The sequence below is a fragment of the Oncorhynchus mykiss genome, chromosome 3 (assembly GCF_057628025.1).
Source record: "Oncorhynchus mykiss isolate SJ-2025 chromosome 3, ASM5762802v1, whole genome shotgun sequence".
NCBI classification, from domain to species: Eukaryota; Metazoa; Chordata; class Actinopteri; order Salmoniformes; family Salmonidae; genus Oncorhynchus; species Oncorhynchus mykiss.
This window is the reverse complement of record NC_143024.1, coordinates 11,143,251-11,157,500: the sequence shown is the minus strand read 5'-3', so window position 1 is coordinate 11,157,500 and position 14,250 is coordinate 11,143,251. Positions and strand designations below refer to the sequence as shown.

Sequence of the window (14,250 nt, the reverse complement as noted above, 5' to 3'; positions counted from 1 at the left end):
ATCTCTCTGTAACTTTCTCTCTGTATCTCTCTGTATATCTCTCTCTGTAATCTCTCTGTCTCTGTAACTTTCTCTCTGTATCTCTCTGTATCTCTCTGTATCTCTCTCTCTGTCTCTGTAACTTTCTCTCTATCTCTCTCTCTCTCCTCTAGGTACGCTCGGGTCAGTTTTCCCGTCGGCTGTGGGGCTCAACACGCCGAATCTCTCAGGTTTCCTCAGGAGAGACAGAATACAACCCCACTGAGACTTCTGGGAAGTGAGGGTCGCCATGAAAACATACGGAAGGCAATATTATCGTAGCCTGTTAGGCTCACCCGAGGCTTGGTTGATGGCCAACACCCAAATGGCATCCTATTCCTATATAGTGCCTATTGGGTTCTGGTCAAGGACAGCAGTATATAGGGAACAGGGGGCCATTTGGGACACAGACATTCTTCTACCCACCAGCAGTGGATTTGCTGGATCAGAATGAAGGGAATAGAGACCCTGGATGTTGGTGTCAGAAAGCCCACCCAGAACTTTACTGGACTGATTGACTGTTAAATGGCCTCTCCAAAACTCTATGGGTTCAAACCTCTATGGGTCCAAACCTCTATGGGTCCAAACCTCTATGGGTCCAAGCCTCTATGGGTTCAAGCCTCTATGGGTTCAAGCCTCTATGGGTCCAAACCTCTATGGGTTCAAGCCTCTATGGGTCCAAACCTCTATGGGTTCAAACCTCTATGGGTCCAAGCCTCTATGGGTCCAAGCCTCTATGGGTCCAAGCCTCTATGGGTTCAAACCTCTATGGGTCCAAACCTCTATGGGTCCAAACCTCTATGGGTTCAAACCTCTATGGATTCAAGCCTCTATGGGTTCAAGCCTCTATGGGTTCAAGCCTCTATGGGTTCAAGCCTCTATGGGTCCAAGCCTCTATGGGTCCAAGCCTCTATGGGTTCAAGCCTCTATGGGTTCAAGCCTCTATGGGTCCAAGCCTCTATGGGTTCAAGCCTCTATGGGTCCAAGCCTCTGTGGGTCCAAGCCTCTGAGCGCTCCGAGAGAGACACGATAAACAAAGGCTTTTTTTTTCTACTAAAGAGAAAATAAAATATTTTTTGATTTAGGTGGTTTTATACTCTATTTTTAAAAAGGCATCATTCCAAAGATGACTCGTGTTTTGTAGACAAGAAAGGAGACTCTGTTTTATGTGACTCCCAACCCCTTTTAGTGGGTTGTTCCGAGGCCAGTTGTGTGGCAATGGCACCTTGTCTAAAACTCCCTGAAACTTGAAAACGATAAACGTTGCAAGAGATGTCCATGGTGAAGTACCAGTGTAGACCACTAGAGGGTGGGATTTCTCTCTCTCTCTACATGTGTGCAATCCTGCTGAAAATAGAATGCAATAACCCGTTTGGAGTGGTCCAGACAGTATGGGCGGTTTGTATTGTCACATGATGGACGGGGATGTTCACAACAAATGAACCACTGTTGCCTTAAATAGGAGAGAGGAGATGTTGTATGACTTGTACGGTATATAGCATCTGTATGTGCAGCTCACATTACTGCTTTAGAGGATTGCTTTGATTGGTTGTGTGTTCCTGATGTGTTGCCTGTGTTGCATTAATTGATGACTCATGTAGTTTGTCGGTGTCTTCATCTTCACTCCTTACACAGATCCTATTTTCCAGCAGAGAATACCTTACTGGAGCTGTTGTTATTGTTTCAAACTTGTTGTAACTGAAAAGTGCCTGTCGTCTTTTCCTCCAGCACTGATTGGCACGAGATGAGATGATCCCCCTCCTCCTCCTTCTTTTTTTCGGTCTGTCATCTGCCTGCCACCTTTCCCTCCCTCCCTCCCTCCCTCCCTCCCTCCCTCCCTCCCTCCCTCCCCCCCTCCCTCCCTCCCCCTCTCCCTCCCTCCCTCCCTCCCTCCCTCTCTCCCTCCCTCCCTCTCTCCCTCCCTCCCTCCCTCCCTCCCTCTCTCCCTCCCTCCCTCCCTCTCTCCCTCCCTCCCTCCCTCCCTCTCTCCCTCCCTCTCTCTCTCCCTCCCTCCCCCCCCTCCCTCCCTCCCTCCCTCCCATCCTCCTGCTCTGTCCATCACTGTTTCTTCCGTAGCAGGCCGGTGTTTCACAGCAGCTCCGGTCTTCGTAAGGACCTGCGTGTCCTCGGCAACCAAATCTGCATCACTTGTAACTAACGGTCATATTGTTGGTAAACTGTTATACAGACAGCTGTGAAAGTGTCCTCATCCATCAGGGCGATTTAACCTTTTATACAACTAGTATCTTGTTATTTTCTGAAGCACTGAGTTGAACCCTTTTGAACTAGAGATGGCTTGTGTCCCAAATGACACCCTTTCCCCTATTATAGTGCACTACTTTTTGCTCAGGGCTCCGGTCCAAAGCACTGGCACCATATAGGGAATAGGGTGCGATTTGAGAGGCAGTCGTGGTGTCTGTAGAACACATGGGTGGAAAGATAGACTTGGGCTCCCAACGAGTCAGTAGAGGAATGTACTTCCTGTGAAAACCCCCCTTTTTTTCTGCGGTTGGGTTGGAGAGAGACTGTTGTTATGCACTGTCATGTTGGGATGGAAGAGACGCAAAGGGAGCGTTCCAAATAGAGCCATGTGTAGTGCACTACTTTTAAACCGGGGCCCCATATATGGTGGCATTTGGGACTCGGTCACAAAGACAAAAGGGAACCGTTGGGAAAATGCAATGGCAACAAAATCGCGTCTACCAGCTAACGTCCCCAGTCTCTACTAACAGGCTGCAGTCTGTGATTGGATGGAGAGTGAATTTTAGAGAAAAAGAGAGAATATTGCTGTAATCTTTTCCACCATTCCGACTCTCTCAGTAGCACTTGAGTCTGGGAACGAGGTTAATATTGCTGTAACTTTGATGGTTGTTTTACTGCGTGTCGCTATACTATGTGTGTTTAAAAGGTCAAGGGTCACAATATATGGTAATGCATTATTACATGTCTGTGTTAATGATCTGGCTGTGATGTTGACAGTATGTCTGGGTTTTATTGAAAAAGGTGGGCCTGAAATGCCTGCAGAAATGATACGTGTCTGTTTGCTTTATTGTCTATTGTCAATAGTTTCTCTATTGGCCCTGGTCCAAAGTCATACACTATATAGGGAATAGGACCTATGGAACTTTGACTTGTTTTCATAATCAGTTCATCCACTTTTATCCTCCTGACTGATCTCTCACCAGACCTGGGTTCAAATACGATTCAGAATCATTAAAAATACTTTATCTGAGCTTGATTGAGCATGCCTGATTTGATGGACCAATAGAATAGTCCCAAAATGGGAAACGCCATTTGGCATTCCTGGCAGGCTAGAGCCAAACTCTCCAAATATCTGAAAGATTAAAAGTAGTATTTTGATCCCAGGTCTGTGTCCCACACCACAGTCTAGACACTGATCTAGAATCAGGTCCCTGAGCCCCAGGACACTACTGCTGAATAAAGAACTCCAGGTGGAAGTTGCCTCTAGACACTGATCTAGAATCAGGTCCCTGAGCCCCAGGACACTACTGCTGAATAAAGAACTCCAGGTGGAAGTTGCCTCTAGACACTGATCTAGAATCAGGTCCCTGAGCCCCAGGACACTACTGCTGAATAAAGATCTCCAGGTGGAAGTTGCCTCTAGACACTGATCTAGAATCAGATTCTAACCTTAAGTAATAATGGGGAAAATGAAAAATGTATCTAATGGCCGAACCGAACGTGTGTGTGTGCTCGCATACACCCCTAAAAGACCTTCGCTTGAAAAATATATAAATAGTACTGTTTGTCCATTTTGAGACGCCGTAGCCAGTATACACTTCCTCAAAGATAATCAGAATTAGTCTAAGATAATTTAAGAAATCTGTCATTAATTTTTTATGTTTTTGCTGCGCAATTTTACAGTGGTGGGAAAAGTACTCAATTGTCATGACTTAAGTGAAAGTGAAGTACTACTTAAGTAAAAGGCTAAAAGTATTTGGTTTTAAATGTACTTCAGTATCAAAAGTAAATGGAATTGCTAAAATATACTTAAATATCAAAAGTAAAAATATTTTTAAATTCCTTATATTAAGCAAACCAGATGGCACAATTTTCTTGTTTTAATTTACCGATAGCCATGGGCACACTCCAACATCATTCACAAACCAAGCATTTGTGTTTAGTGAGTCCGCCAGATCAGAGGCAGTAGGGATGACCAGGGATGTTCTCTTGATCTTGATAAGCACGTGAATTTTACCATTTTCCAAATGGGTGCCATTTGGGATGCATCCCATATAAATACTGTACATATCTGAGAGAGACTAAAAAGTGTGCTCATTTGCACCCAGCACAATCCCAACTGAAACCTGATGTGAGGTGAGGTGAGGTGAGGTGTGGTGAGGTGAGGGCAGGCCTGTCTTGGTTTGGACCTGTTCTACTGCTTCTGAACAACTGTTTTGGTGTCTCTAATGTTCTTCTAAGCTGTTGAAATAACAAGCTTTTCTAATCAAACTGCTTGTCTGTCATGTGTAACTTTTCCATAAGCACACAGCTCACATCGTCAAGGTAATTCTCTGTGAGATTGTCATTTTTCTCCAGTGTGAGGATCATCAAAATCAAGACAGTGCCAATCTGATGTTACTGCTTCAACTCAGCTCATTTCTATCTGATGTTACTTCTTCAACTCAGCTCATTTCTATCTGATGTTACTTCTTCAACTCAGCCCATTTCTATCTGATGTTACTTCTTCAACTCAGCTCATTTCTATCTGATGTTACTTCTTCAACTCAGCCCATTTCTATCTGATGTTACTTCTTCAACTCAGCCCATTTCTATCTGATGTTACTTCTTCAACTCAGCTCATTTCTATCTGATGTTACTTCTTCAACTCAGCTCATTTCTATCTGATGTTACTTCTTCAACTCAACCCATTTCTATCTGATGTTACTTCTTCAACTCAGCCCATTTCTATCTGATGTTACTTCTTCAACTCAGTTCATTTCTATCTGATGTTACTTCTTCAACTCAGCTCATTTCTATCTGATGTTACTTCTTCAACTCAGCTCATTTCTATCTGATGTTACTTCTTCAACTCAGCCCATTTCTATCTGATGTTACTTCTTCAACTCAGCTCATTTCTATCTGATGTTACTTCTTCAACTCAGCTCATTTCTATCTGATGTTACTTCTTCAACTCAGCTCATTTCTATCTGATGTTACTTCTTCAACTCAGCCCATTTCTATCTGATGTTACTTCTTCAACTCAGCTCATTTCTATCTGATGTTACTTCTTCAACTCAGCTCATTTCTATCTGATGTTACTTCTTCAACTCAGCCCATTTCTATCTGATGTTACTTCTTCAACTCAGCCCATTTCTATCTGATGTTACTTCTTCAACTCAGCTCATTTCTATCTGATGTTACTTCTTCAACTCAGCTCATTTCTATCTGATGTTACTTCTTCAACTCAGCCCATTTCTATCTGATGTTACTTCTTCAACTCAGCTCATTTCTATCTGATGTTACTTCTTCAACTCAGCTCATTTCTATCTGATGTTACTTCTTCAACTCAGCCCATTTTGTTGTCAATACAGAAGATCATTCATTCACATTTATTCATTCACTCAGAGGAAGAGAGAACATTTCAACAGTCTTTCTGTTGTAGAGTTGTATGTTTTTGTTGAGAAGTTCACAGCAGCTACACCACATTTACTTAAAGGGGATCCTTTGAGCCAACATCCTGTCAGCCGGCCCATAAACACCTCTAGGGGACAATTCAGCAGGCCGTGGGGAGGGGGGTAAAACAGGCCTGTAAGCCCTTCCAGTCAATACAAGCAGAGAAGAAGAAGGGGGGAGTCAGGATGGGAGGGATGGAGGGGAGGAGGGATACAGAGGCTATTCTCCCTCTGATGTGGTCCTGTTGACAATGGGAGGAGGGCTTGACACCTTGCTCTCGGTTCTAGCAGGTAGATTGCTCCTCCTGTCCTATCCTGACCTCTCTAGTCCTGAGTGGAGACTGATGGTGGTGGGAGGCAGAGGTGGAACCAGGGCCCAATAGTGTCCTGACCTCTCCTGTCTTGAGGGGAGACCTTCCCTCCGCGTCTCGCTCCCTCCCTCCCTGTCTTCTTCTCCCCTTCCCTCCCTCCCTCCTTCTCTCCTGTTTCCTTCCCTGTCTTCTCCCCCTCCCTGAACTTCTCTCCTCCCTCCCTCCCTGTCTTCTCCTCTTCCCTCCTTCCCTGCCTTCTCTCCTCCCTCCCTCCCTCCCTGTCTTCTCCTCTTGCCTCCTTCCCTGTCTTCTCTCCTCCCTCCCTCCCTGTCTTCTCCCCTTCCCTACCTCCTTGTGTATTCTTGGCTGTAGGACAGACAGATCAGGGTTGTATTACTGCCTGACCTCTCGTCCTGAGGGAAGACTGAGGGAAGCAGAGTATGGCGGTCAGGGGGAGGGGATGAGGAGGGTGGATATCATGAGTTCCCCCTATCTTGGTGGTCTTCCTGACCAGAACCACAACTATCCTCAAACTATCTAACTATCCTCTGCTCTGACCTCTAGCTCCCTCCCTCCCTCTCTGTCTCCCTCCCTCCCTCCCTCCCTGTGTCTTCATCCTCTCCCTCCCTCCCTGTGTCTTCTCCCTCCCTCCCTGTGTCTTCTCCCTCCCTCCCTCCTTCCCTCCCTCCCTGTGTCTTCTCCCTCCCTCCCTCCCTCCCTCCCTCCCTCCCTCCCTCCCTGTGTCTTCTCCCTCCCTCCCTCCCTCCCTCCCTCCCTCCCTCCCTGTGTCTTCTCCCTCCCTCCCTCCCTGTGTCTTCTCCCTCCCTCCCTCCCTGTGTCTTCATCCTCTCCCTCCCTGTGTCTTCATCCTCTCCCTCCCTCCCTGTGTCTTCTCCCTCCCTCCCTCCCTGTGTCTTCATCCCCTCCCTCCCTCCCTCCCTGTGTCTTCTCCCTCCCTCCCTGTGTCTTCTCCCTCCCTCCCTCCGTCTTCTTGGTTGTAGGACAGACAGACCAGGGTTTTATTATGTCCTTTACACTGAGCTGCTATTTCTCACCCTGGTATGATGACCACGGCCTGACCACTGACCTCCACCCCAGCCACTGGACAATATGAGGATGCTGATGGTCTGGAGAACCTAGTCATCTCTGACAACCGTCTATGTTCAAAAAGACGCCCTTTTCCCTACGTAGTGCACTACTTTTGACCAGAGTCCTATGGGCCCATCACCACATAGTGATGGGGTGCCGTTCGGGACTCAGCCCTAGTAATCACTGACTGTAGCCTATTGTTGTCGCAAGGATTTAGTCCCGAAAATGTACGATAAACTCACTTTTTGTGAAGTAAACCATTTTGAAAATGTATAAAGTAGTGGTGTTTATTTGTTATGTGTACTGTAACTGTACTCTGACTATACCAAACATTAGGAACACCTTCCTAATGTATATTTTTTGTCTTGCCCATTCACCCTCTGAATGGCACACACACAATCCATGTCTCAATTGTCTCAAGGTTTAAAAATCCTTCTTTAACCCGTCTCATCCCCTTCATCTACACTGATTGAATTGGATTTAACTTGTAACCTCAACAAGGGATCATAGCTTTCACCTGAATTCACCTGGTCAGTCTATATGTCATGGAAAGAGCAGGTATTCTTAATGTTTTGTATACTCAGTAGAATCCATACAGTATTTCACTGCAAAGAGTCATTTTAGAAAAACATTTTTACAAGGTTGGTTGGAAAACAGAGCTGAGCCTGAGAGAACGAACCACCAGAATAAACCAATGGAAATGTGTCAACTCGACCTGTCAGCACCTGTTGAACTAAGACTTGATGTTGTACTGGTCTGTGTTGAACTAAGACTTGATGTTGTACTGGTCTGTGTTGAACTAAGACTTGATGTTGTACTGGTCTGTGTTGAACTAAGACTTGATGTTGTACTGGTCTGTGTTGAACTAACACTTGATGTTGTACTGGTCTGTGTTGAACTAACACTTGATGTTGTACTGGTCTGTGTTGAACTAAGACTTGATGTTGTACTGGTCTGTGTTGAACTAACACTTGATGTTGTACTGGTCTGTGTTGAACTAACACTTGATGTTGTACTGGTCTGTGTTGAACTAACACTTGATGTTGTACTGGTCTGTGTTGAACTAACACTTGATGTTGTACTGGTCTGTGTTGAACTAACACTTGATGTTGTACTGGTCTGTGTTGAACTAAGACTTGATGTTGTACTGGTCTGTGTTGAACTAACACTTGATGTTGTACTGGTCTGTGTTGAACTAATACTTGATGTTGTACTGGTCTGTGTTGAACTAACACTTGATGTTGTACTGGTCTGTGTTGAACTAAGACTTGATGTTGTACTGGTCTGTGTTGAACTAAGACTTCATGTTGTACTGGTCTGTGTTGAACTAACACTTCATGTTGTACTGGTCTGTGTTGAACTAACACTTGATGTTGTACTGGTCTGTGTTGAACTAACACTTCATGTTGTACTGGTCTGTGTTGAACTAACACTTCATGTTGTACTGGTCTGTGTTGAACTAACACTTGATGTTGTACTGGTCTGTGTTGAACTAACACTTCATGTTGTACTGGTCTGTGTTGAACTAAGACTTGATGTTGTACTGGTCTGTGTTGAACTAACACTTGATGTTGTACTGGTCTGTGTTGAACTAACACTTGATGTTGTACTGGTCTGTGTTGAACTAACACTTGATGTTGTACTGGTCTGTGTTGAACTAACACTTGATGTTGTACTGGTCTGTGTTGAACTAAGACTTGATGTTGTACTGGTCTGTGTTGAACTAACACTTGATGTTGTACTGGTCTGTGTTGAACTAACACTTGATGTTGTACTGGTCTGTGTTGAACTAACACTTGATGTTGTACTGGTCTGTGTTGAACTAAGACTTGATGTTGTACTGGTCTGTGTTGAACTAACACTTGATGTTGTACTGGTCTGTGTTGAACTAAGACTTGATGTTGTACTGGTCTGTGTTGAACTAACACTTGATGTTGTACTGGTCTGTGTTGAACTAAGACTTGATGTTGTACTGGTCTGTGTTGAACTAACACTTGATGTTGTACTGGTCTGTGTTGAACTAAGACTTGATGTTGTACTGGTCTGTGTTGAACTAACACTTGATGTTGTACTGGTCTGTGTTGAACTAAGACTTGATGTTGTACTGGTCTTTGTTGAACTAACACTCGATAGCTGCTTTATTGACTGTCGTGTTTTTATCGTACCAAACATTTGTTTGTTTGTTTACATTCCCCTCAGTTGAGTCACACTGTTAATCTTTGTTGGCATGTTCCTCTTGCAGTGAGAGAGTCTGATGTGCAGCGTTTTGGCCCGAGATCAAATCAAATCAAATTTTATTTGTCACATACACATGGTTAGCAGATGTTAATGCGAGTGTAGCGAAATGCTTGTGCTTCTAGTTCCGACAATGCAGTAATAACAAGTAATCTAACTAACAATTCCAAAACTACTGTCTTGTACACAGTGTAAGGGGATAAAGAATATGTACATAAGTATATATGAATGAGTGATGGTACAGAGCAGCATAGGCAAGATACAGTAGATGGTATCGGGTACAGTATGTACAAATGAGATGAGTATGTAAACAAAGTGGCATAGTATAGTATAAAGTGGCTAGTGATACATGTATTACATAAGGATACCGTCAATGATATAGAGTACAGTATATACGTATGCATATGAGATGAATAATGTAGGGTAAGTAACATTTATATAAGGTAGCATTGTTTAAAGTGGCTAGTGATATATTTACATCATTTCCCATCAATTCCCATGATTAAAGTGGCTGGAGTTGAGTCAGTGTCAGTGTGTTGGCAGCAGCCACTCAGTGTTAGTGGTGGCTGTTTAACAGTCTGATGGCCTTGAGATAGAAGCTGTTTTTCAGTCTCTCGGTCCCAGCTTTGATGCACCTGTACTGACCTCGCCTTCTTGATGATAGCGGGGTGAACAGGCAGTGGCTCGGGTGGTTGATGTCCTTGATGATCTTTATGGCCTTCCTGTGACATCGGGTGGTGTAGGTGTCCTGGAGGGCAGGTAGTTTGCCCCCGGTGATGCGTTGTGCAGACCTCACTACCCTCTGGAGAGCCTTACGGTTGAGGGCGGTGCAGTTGCCATACCAGGCGGTGATACAGCCCGCCAGGATGCTCTCGATTGTGCATCTGTAGAAGTTTGTGAGTGCTTTTGGTGACAAGCCGAATTTCTTCAGCCTCCTGAGGTTGAAGAGGCGCTGCTGCGCCTTCTTCACGATGCTGTCTGTGTGAGTGGACCAATTCAGTTTGTCTGTGATGTGTATGCCGAGGAACTTAAAACTTGCTACCCTCTCCACTACTGTTCCATCGATGTGGATAGGGGTGTGTTCCCTCTGCTGTTTCCTGAAGTCCACAATCATCTCCTTAGTTTTGTTGACGTTGAGTGTGAGGTTATTTTCCTGACACCACACTCCGAGGGCCCTCACCTCCTCCCTGTAGGCCGTCTCGTCGTTGTTGGTAATCAAGCCTACCACTGTTGTGTCGTCCGCAAACTTGATGATTGAGTTGGAGGCGTGCGTGGCCACGCAGTCGTGGGTGAACAGGGAGTACAGGAGAGGGCTCAGAATGCACCCTTGTGGGGCCCCAGTGTTGAGGATCAGCGGGGAGGAGATGTTGTTGCCTACCCTCACCACCTGGTGGCGGCCCGTCAGGAAGTCCAGTACCCAGTTGCACAGGGCGGGGTCGAGACCCAGGGTCTCGAGCTTGATGACGAGCTTGGAGGGTACTATGGTGTTGAATGCCGAGCTGTAGTCGATGAACAGCATTCTCACATAGGTATTCCTCTTGTCCAGATGGGTTAGGGCAGTGTGCAGTGTGGTTGAGATTGCATCGTCTGTGGACCTATTTGGGCGGTAAGCAAATTGGAGTGGGTCTAGGGTGTCAGGTAAGGTGGAGGTGATATGGTCCTTGACTAGTCTCTCAAAGCACTTCATGATGACGGATGTGAGTGCTACGGGGCGGTAGTCATTTAGCTCAGTTACCTTAGCTTTCTTGGGAACAGGAACAATGGTGGCCCTCTTGAAGCATGTGGGAACAGCAGACTGGTATAGGGATTGATTGAATATGTCCGTAAACACACCGGCCAGCTGGTCTGCGCATGCTCTGAGGGCGCGGCTGGGGATGCCATCTGGGCCTGCAGCCTTGCGAGGGTTAACACGTTTAAATGTCTTACTCACCTCGGCTGCAGTGAAGGAGAGACCACATGTTTTCGTTGCAGGCCGTGTCAGTGGCACTGTATTGTCCTCAAAGCGGGCAAAAAAGTTATTTAGTCTACCTGGGAGCAAGACATCCTGGTCCGTGACTGGGCTGGATTTCTTCCTGTAGTCCGTGATTGACTGTAGACCCTGCCACATGCCTCTTGTGTCTGAGCCGTTGAATTGAGATTCTACTTTGTCTCTGTACTGGCGCTTAGCTTGTTTGATAGCCTTGCGGAGGGAATAGCTGCACTGTTTGTATTCGGTCATGTTACCAGACACCTTGCCCTGATTAAAAGCAGTGGTTCGCACTTTCAGTTTCACACGAATGCTGCCATCAATCCACGGTTTCTGGTTAGGGAATGTTTTAATCGTTGCTATGGGAACGACATCTTCAACGCACGTTCTAATGAACTCTTCAAGTGGTCGAGTCACTTTCAAAGCCTATAGTTATTTTTCCTAGTGGTTACTGATATTTATATTTGTGGCTAATATGTGGCTAATATGTGGCTAATATTCTCCCCCGCCAGTCTTTTTATTAACATGAATAACACTAATATTAGCCTATAGTTTTTGTAAATACCCTACATGACCAAAAGCATGGGCATTAATATGGAGTTGGTTCCCCTCTTTGCTGCTATAACAGCCTCCACTCTTCTGGGAAGGCAGTCCACTAGATGTTGGAACATTGCTGCAGGGACTTACTTCCATTCAGCCACAAGAGCATCAGTGAGGTTGGACACTGATGTTGGGCGATTAGGCCTGGCTCGCAATCTGTGTTCCAATTCATCCCAAAGGTATTCGATGGGGTTGAGGTCAGGGCTCTGTGCAGGCCAGTCAAGTTCTTCCACACCGATCTAAATAAATCATTTCTGTATGAACCAAGCTTTGTGCTAGTTGGCATTGTCATGCTGAAACTGGAAAGGGCCTTCTCCAAACTGTTGCCAGAAAGTTGGAAGCACAGAATCCTCTAGAATGTCATTGTATGCTGTAGCGTTAAGATTTCCCTTCACTGGTACTAAGGGGCCAAGTCCGAACCATGAAAAACTGCTCCAGATATTTATTCCTCCTCCACCAAACTTTACAGTTGGCACTATGCATTCGGGTAGGTAGCGTTCTGGCATCCGCCAAACCCAGATTTGTCCGTCGGACTGCCAGATGGTGAAGCATGATTCATCACTCCAGGTAATGTGTTTCCACTGCTCCAGGGTCCAATGGCAGTGAGCTTTACAACACTCCAGACGACGTTTGGCATTGAGCGTGGTGATCTTAGGCTTGTGTGTGGCTGCTCGCCATGGAAACCCATTTCATGAAGCTCCCGACGAACAGTTCTTGCGCTGATGTGGCTTCCAAAGGCAGTTTGGAACTCGGTAGTGAGTGTTGCAACTGAGGACAGACGATTTTTACGCGCTACGTCCTTCAGCGCTCAGCTATCCCGTTCTATTAGCTTGTGTGGCCTACCGTTTTGTGTGGCCTACCTGAGCCGTTGTTGCTCCTAGACGTTTCCACTTCACAATAACAGCACTTGGGGCGGCAGGTAGCCTAGTGGTTAGAGCGTTGGACTTGCAACCGAAGTCCAATGGAGATTACATGGCCCTGTGCTCAATGTTATTCACCTGTCAGCAACGGGTGTGGCTGAAATATCCGAAGCCACTCATTTGAAGGAGAGTCCACATACTTTGTATACATAGTGTAGGTACACACTTATAAAAGTATATGCTGTACACACATTATATTGTATAATTAGGATGTCAATGTATAATATTGTAACCTAGCACTTGTAAAACCAGTATGTAGTCTAAGCTCTACTGTCGTAGCACGTTGAAGGACAATCACTGATATTTAGCTTAGGCCTAAATAATGTCTGGGCTATTTAATAGGCCTATTAGTTACGATCAGAGGTCATCCATTTTATGGGCGTGACCCAGGCATGCAGAAAGTAGCAGCTTTTCAAGTTCATGTTAGATCTTTTAAATGATACAAAAGGATTTCTAAGACAAACATTGGGTGAATGACACACCTTGTAAATACTTACGAAGGCACCGCATGGGGTCCTGGGACTTCAGAGGGGGACAAATGGAGACGTCTCTCAGACACAATAGCAGTACCACTTCAAAGACTGTCTGGCTGCTGGAGAGAGAGAGAGAAACAGACAGGATAGAACAATCAACAGAGAAGGTCACATATGTTACAACTCTGGTAGGCTACTGTCGGAATGTCCCAATGGCACCTTATTCCCTATCTAGTGCACTACATTTGAGCATGGCACTATATAGGGAATAGGGTGCCATTTGGGACGTAACAATAGGCTACTGTGTGAGACTACTTTCTAGGCTACTAAAATTAAGTACCTGAAATGAGTTATGTATAGAGGCAGCTGGTCCAAAAACCTAAAATATAGAGGCTATACCATATACCTTCCCTGAATATTTGAAAACTGTTTAAATAATGTCTGGGCTATTACATCTATATTTTAGTCATTAGCAGAAGCTGTTATCCAAAGCGACTTGCAAATAGTACATTAATTAAATAGCCCTGACATTATTTAGGACTAAGCTAAATATCTGTGTTTGTGCTTCAATAGTCTATTACGGTATAGTTTAACCTACTTACCGGTATTACAACTGCTAGGTTACAATATTCTACATTGATATCTTAATTATCCTATATCATTTATATACAACATATCATTTTATAAGCATGTGCTTATTTACATATATACAAAAAATATATAGGCTATTATTTGTGTTAATAAAAAAAGAGTGTGACGGAGAATATTAGCCACAAAATAGTAATTTCTGTAACCCCCCTGGAGAAATAACCGGGGGTTTAAAAATTAAGACCGCAAAATACAGCCCGGGCTACATCAAAGTCCCAACGTCCATTCTTTAAACAGATCCCTAAAGGCATCTTCCGGAATGTATCCCCTTTATTTATTACAGTGTATCAGGTTTCATCTCCATTTGAATATCACTTCAATGTGTTTATTGCCGTCGCGTATCAGCCAATCACA

At 44.8% G+C, this 14,250-nt stretch overlaps 1 protein-coding gene across 1 annotated transcript in view; it reads left to right on the top strand.

Annotated features, from left to right (window-relative positions):
• LOC110510431 (neurobeachin-like protein 2) overlaps positions 1-3,046 on the top strand; it is a 136,189-nt gene extending 133,143 nt beyond the window's left edge. The window contains exon 59 of the mRNA XM_090220591.1: positions 153-3,046. Within this exon, the coding sequence (XP_090076717.1) occupies positions 153-260 (108 nt within the window). The 3' untranslated portion in view covers positions 261-3,046. The remainder of the gene's footprint in view (positions 1-152) is intronic.
• Positions 3,047-14,250: the final 11,204 nt, after the last annotated feature.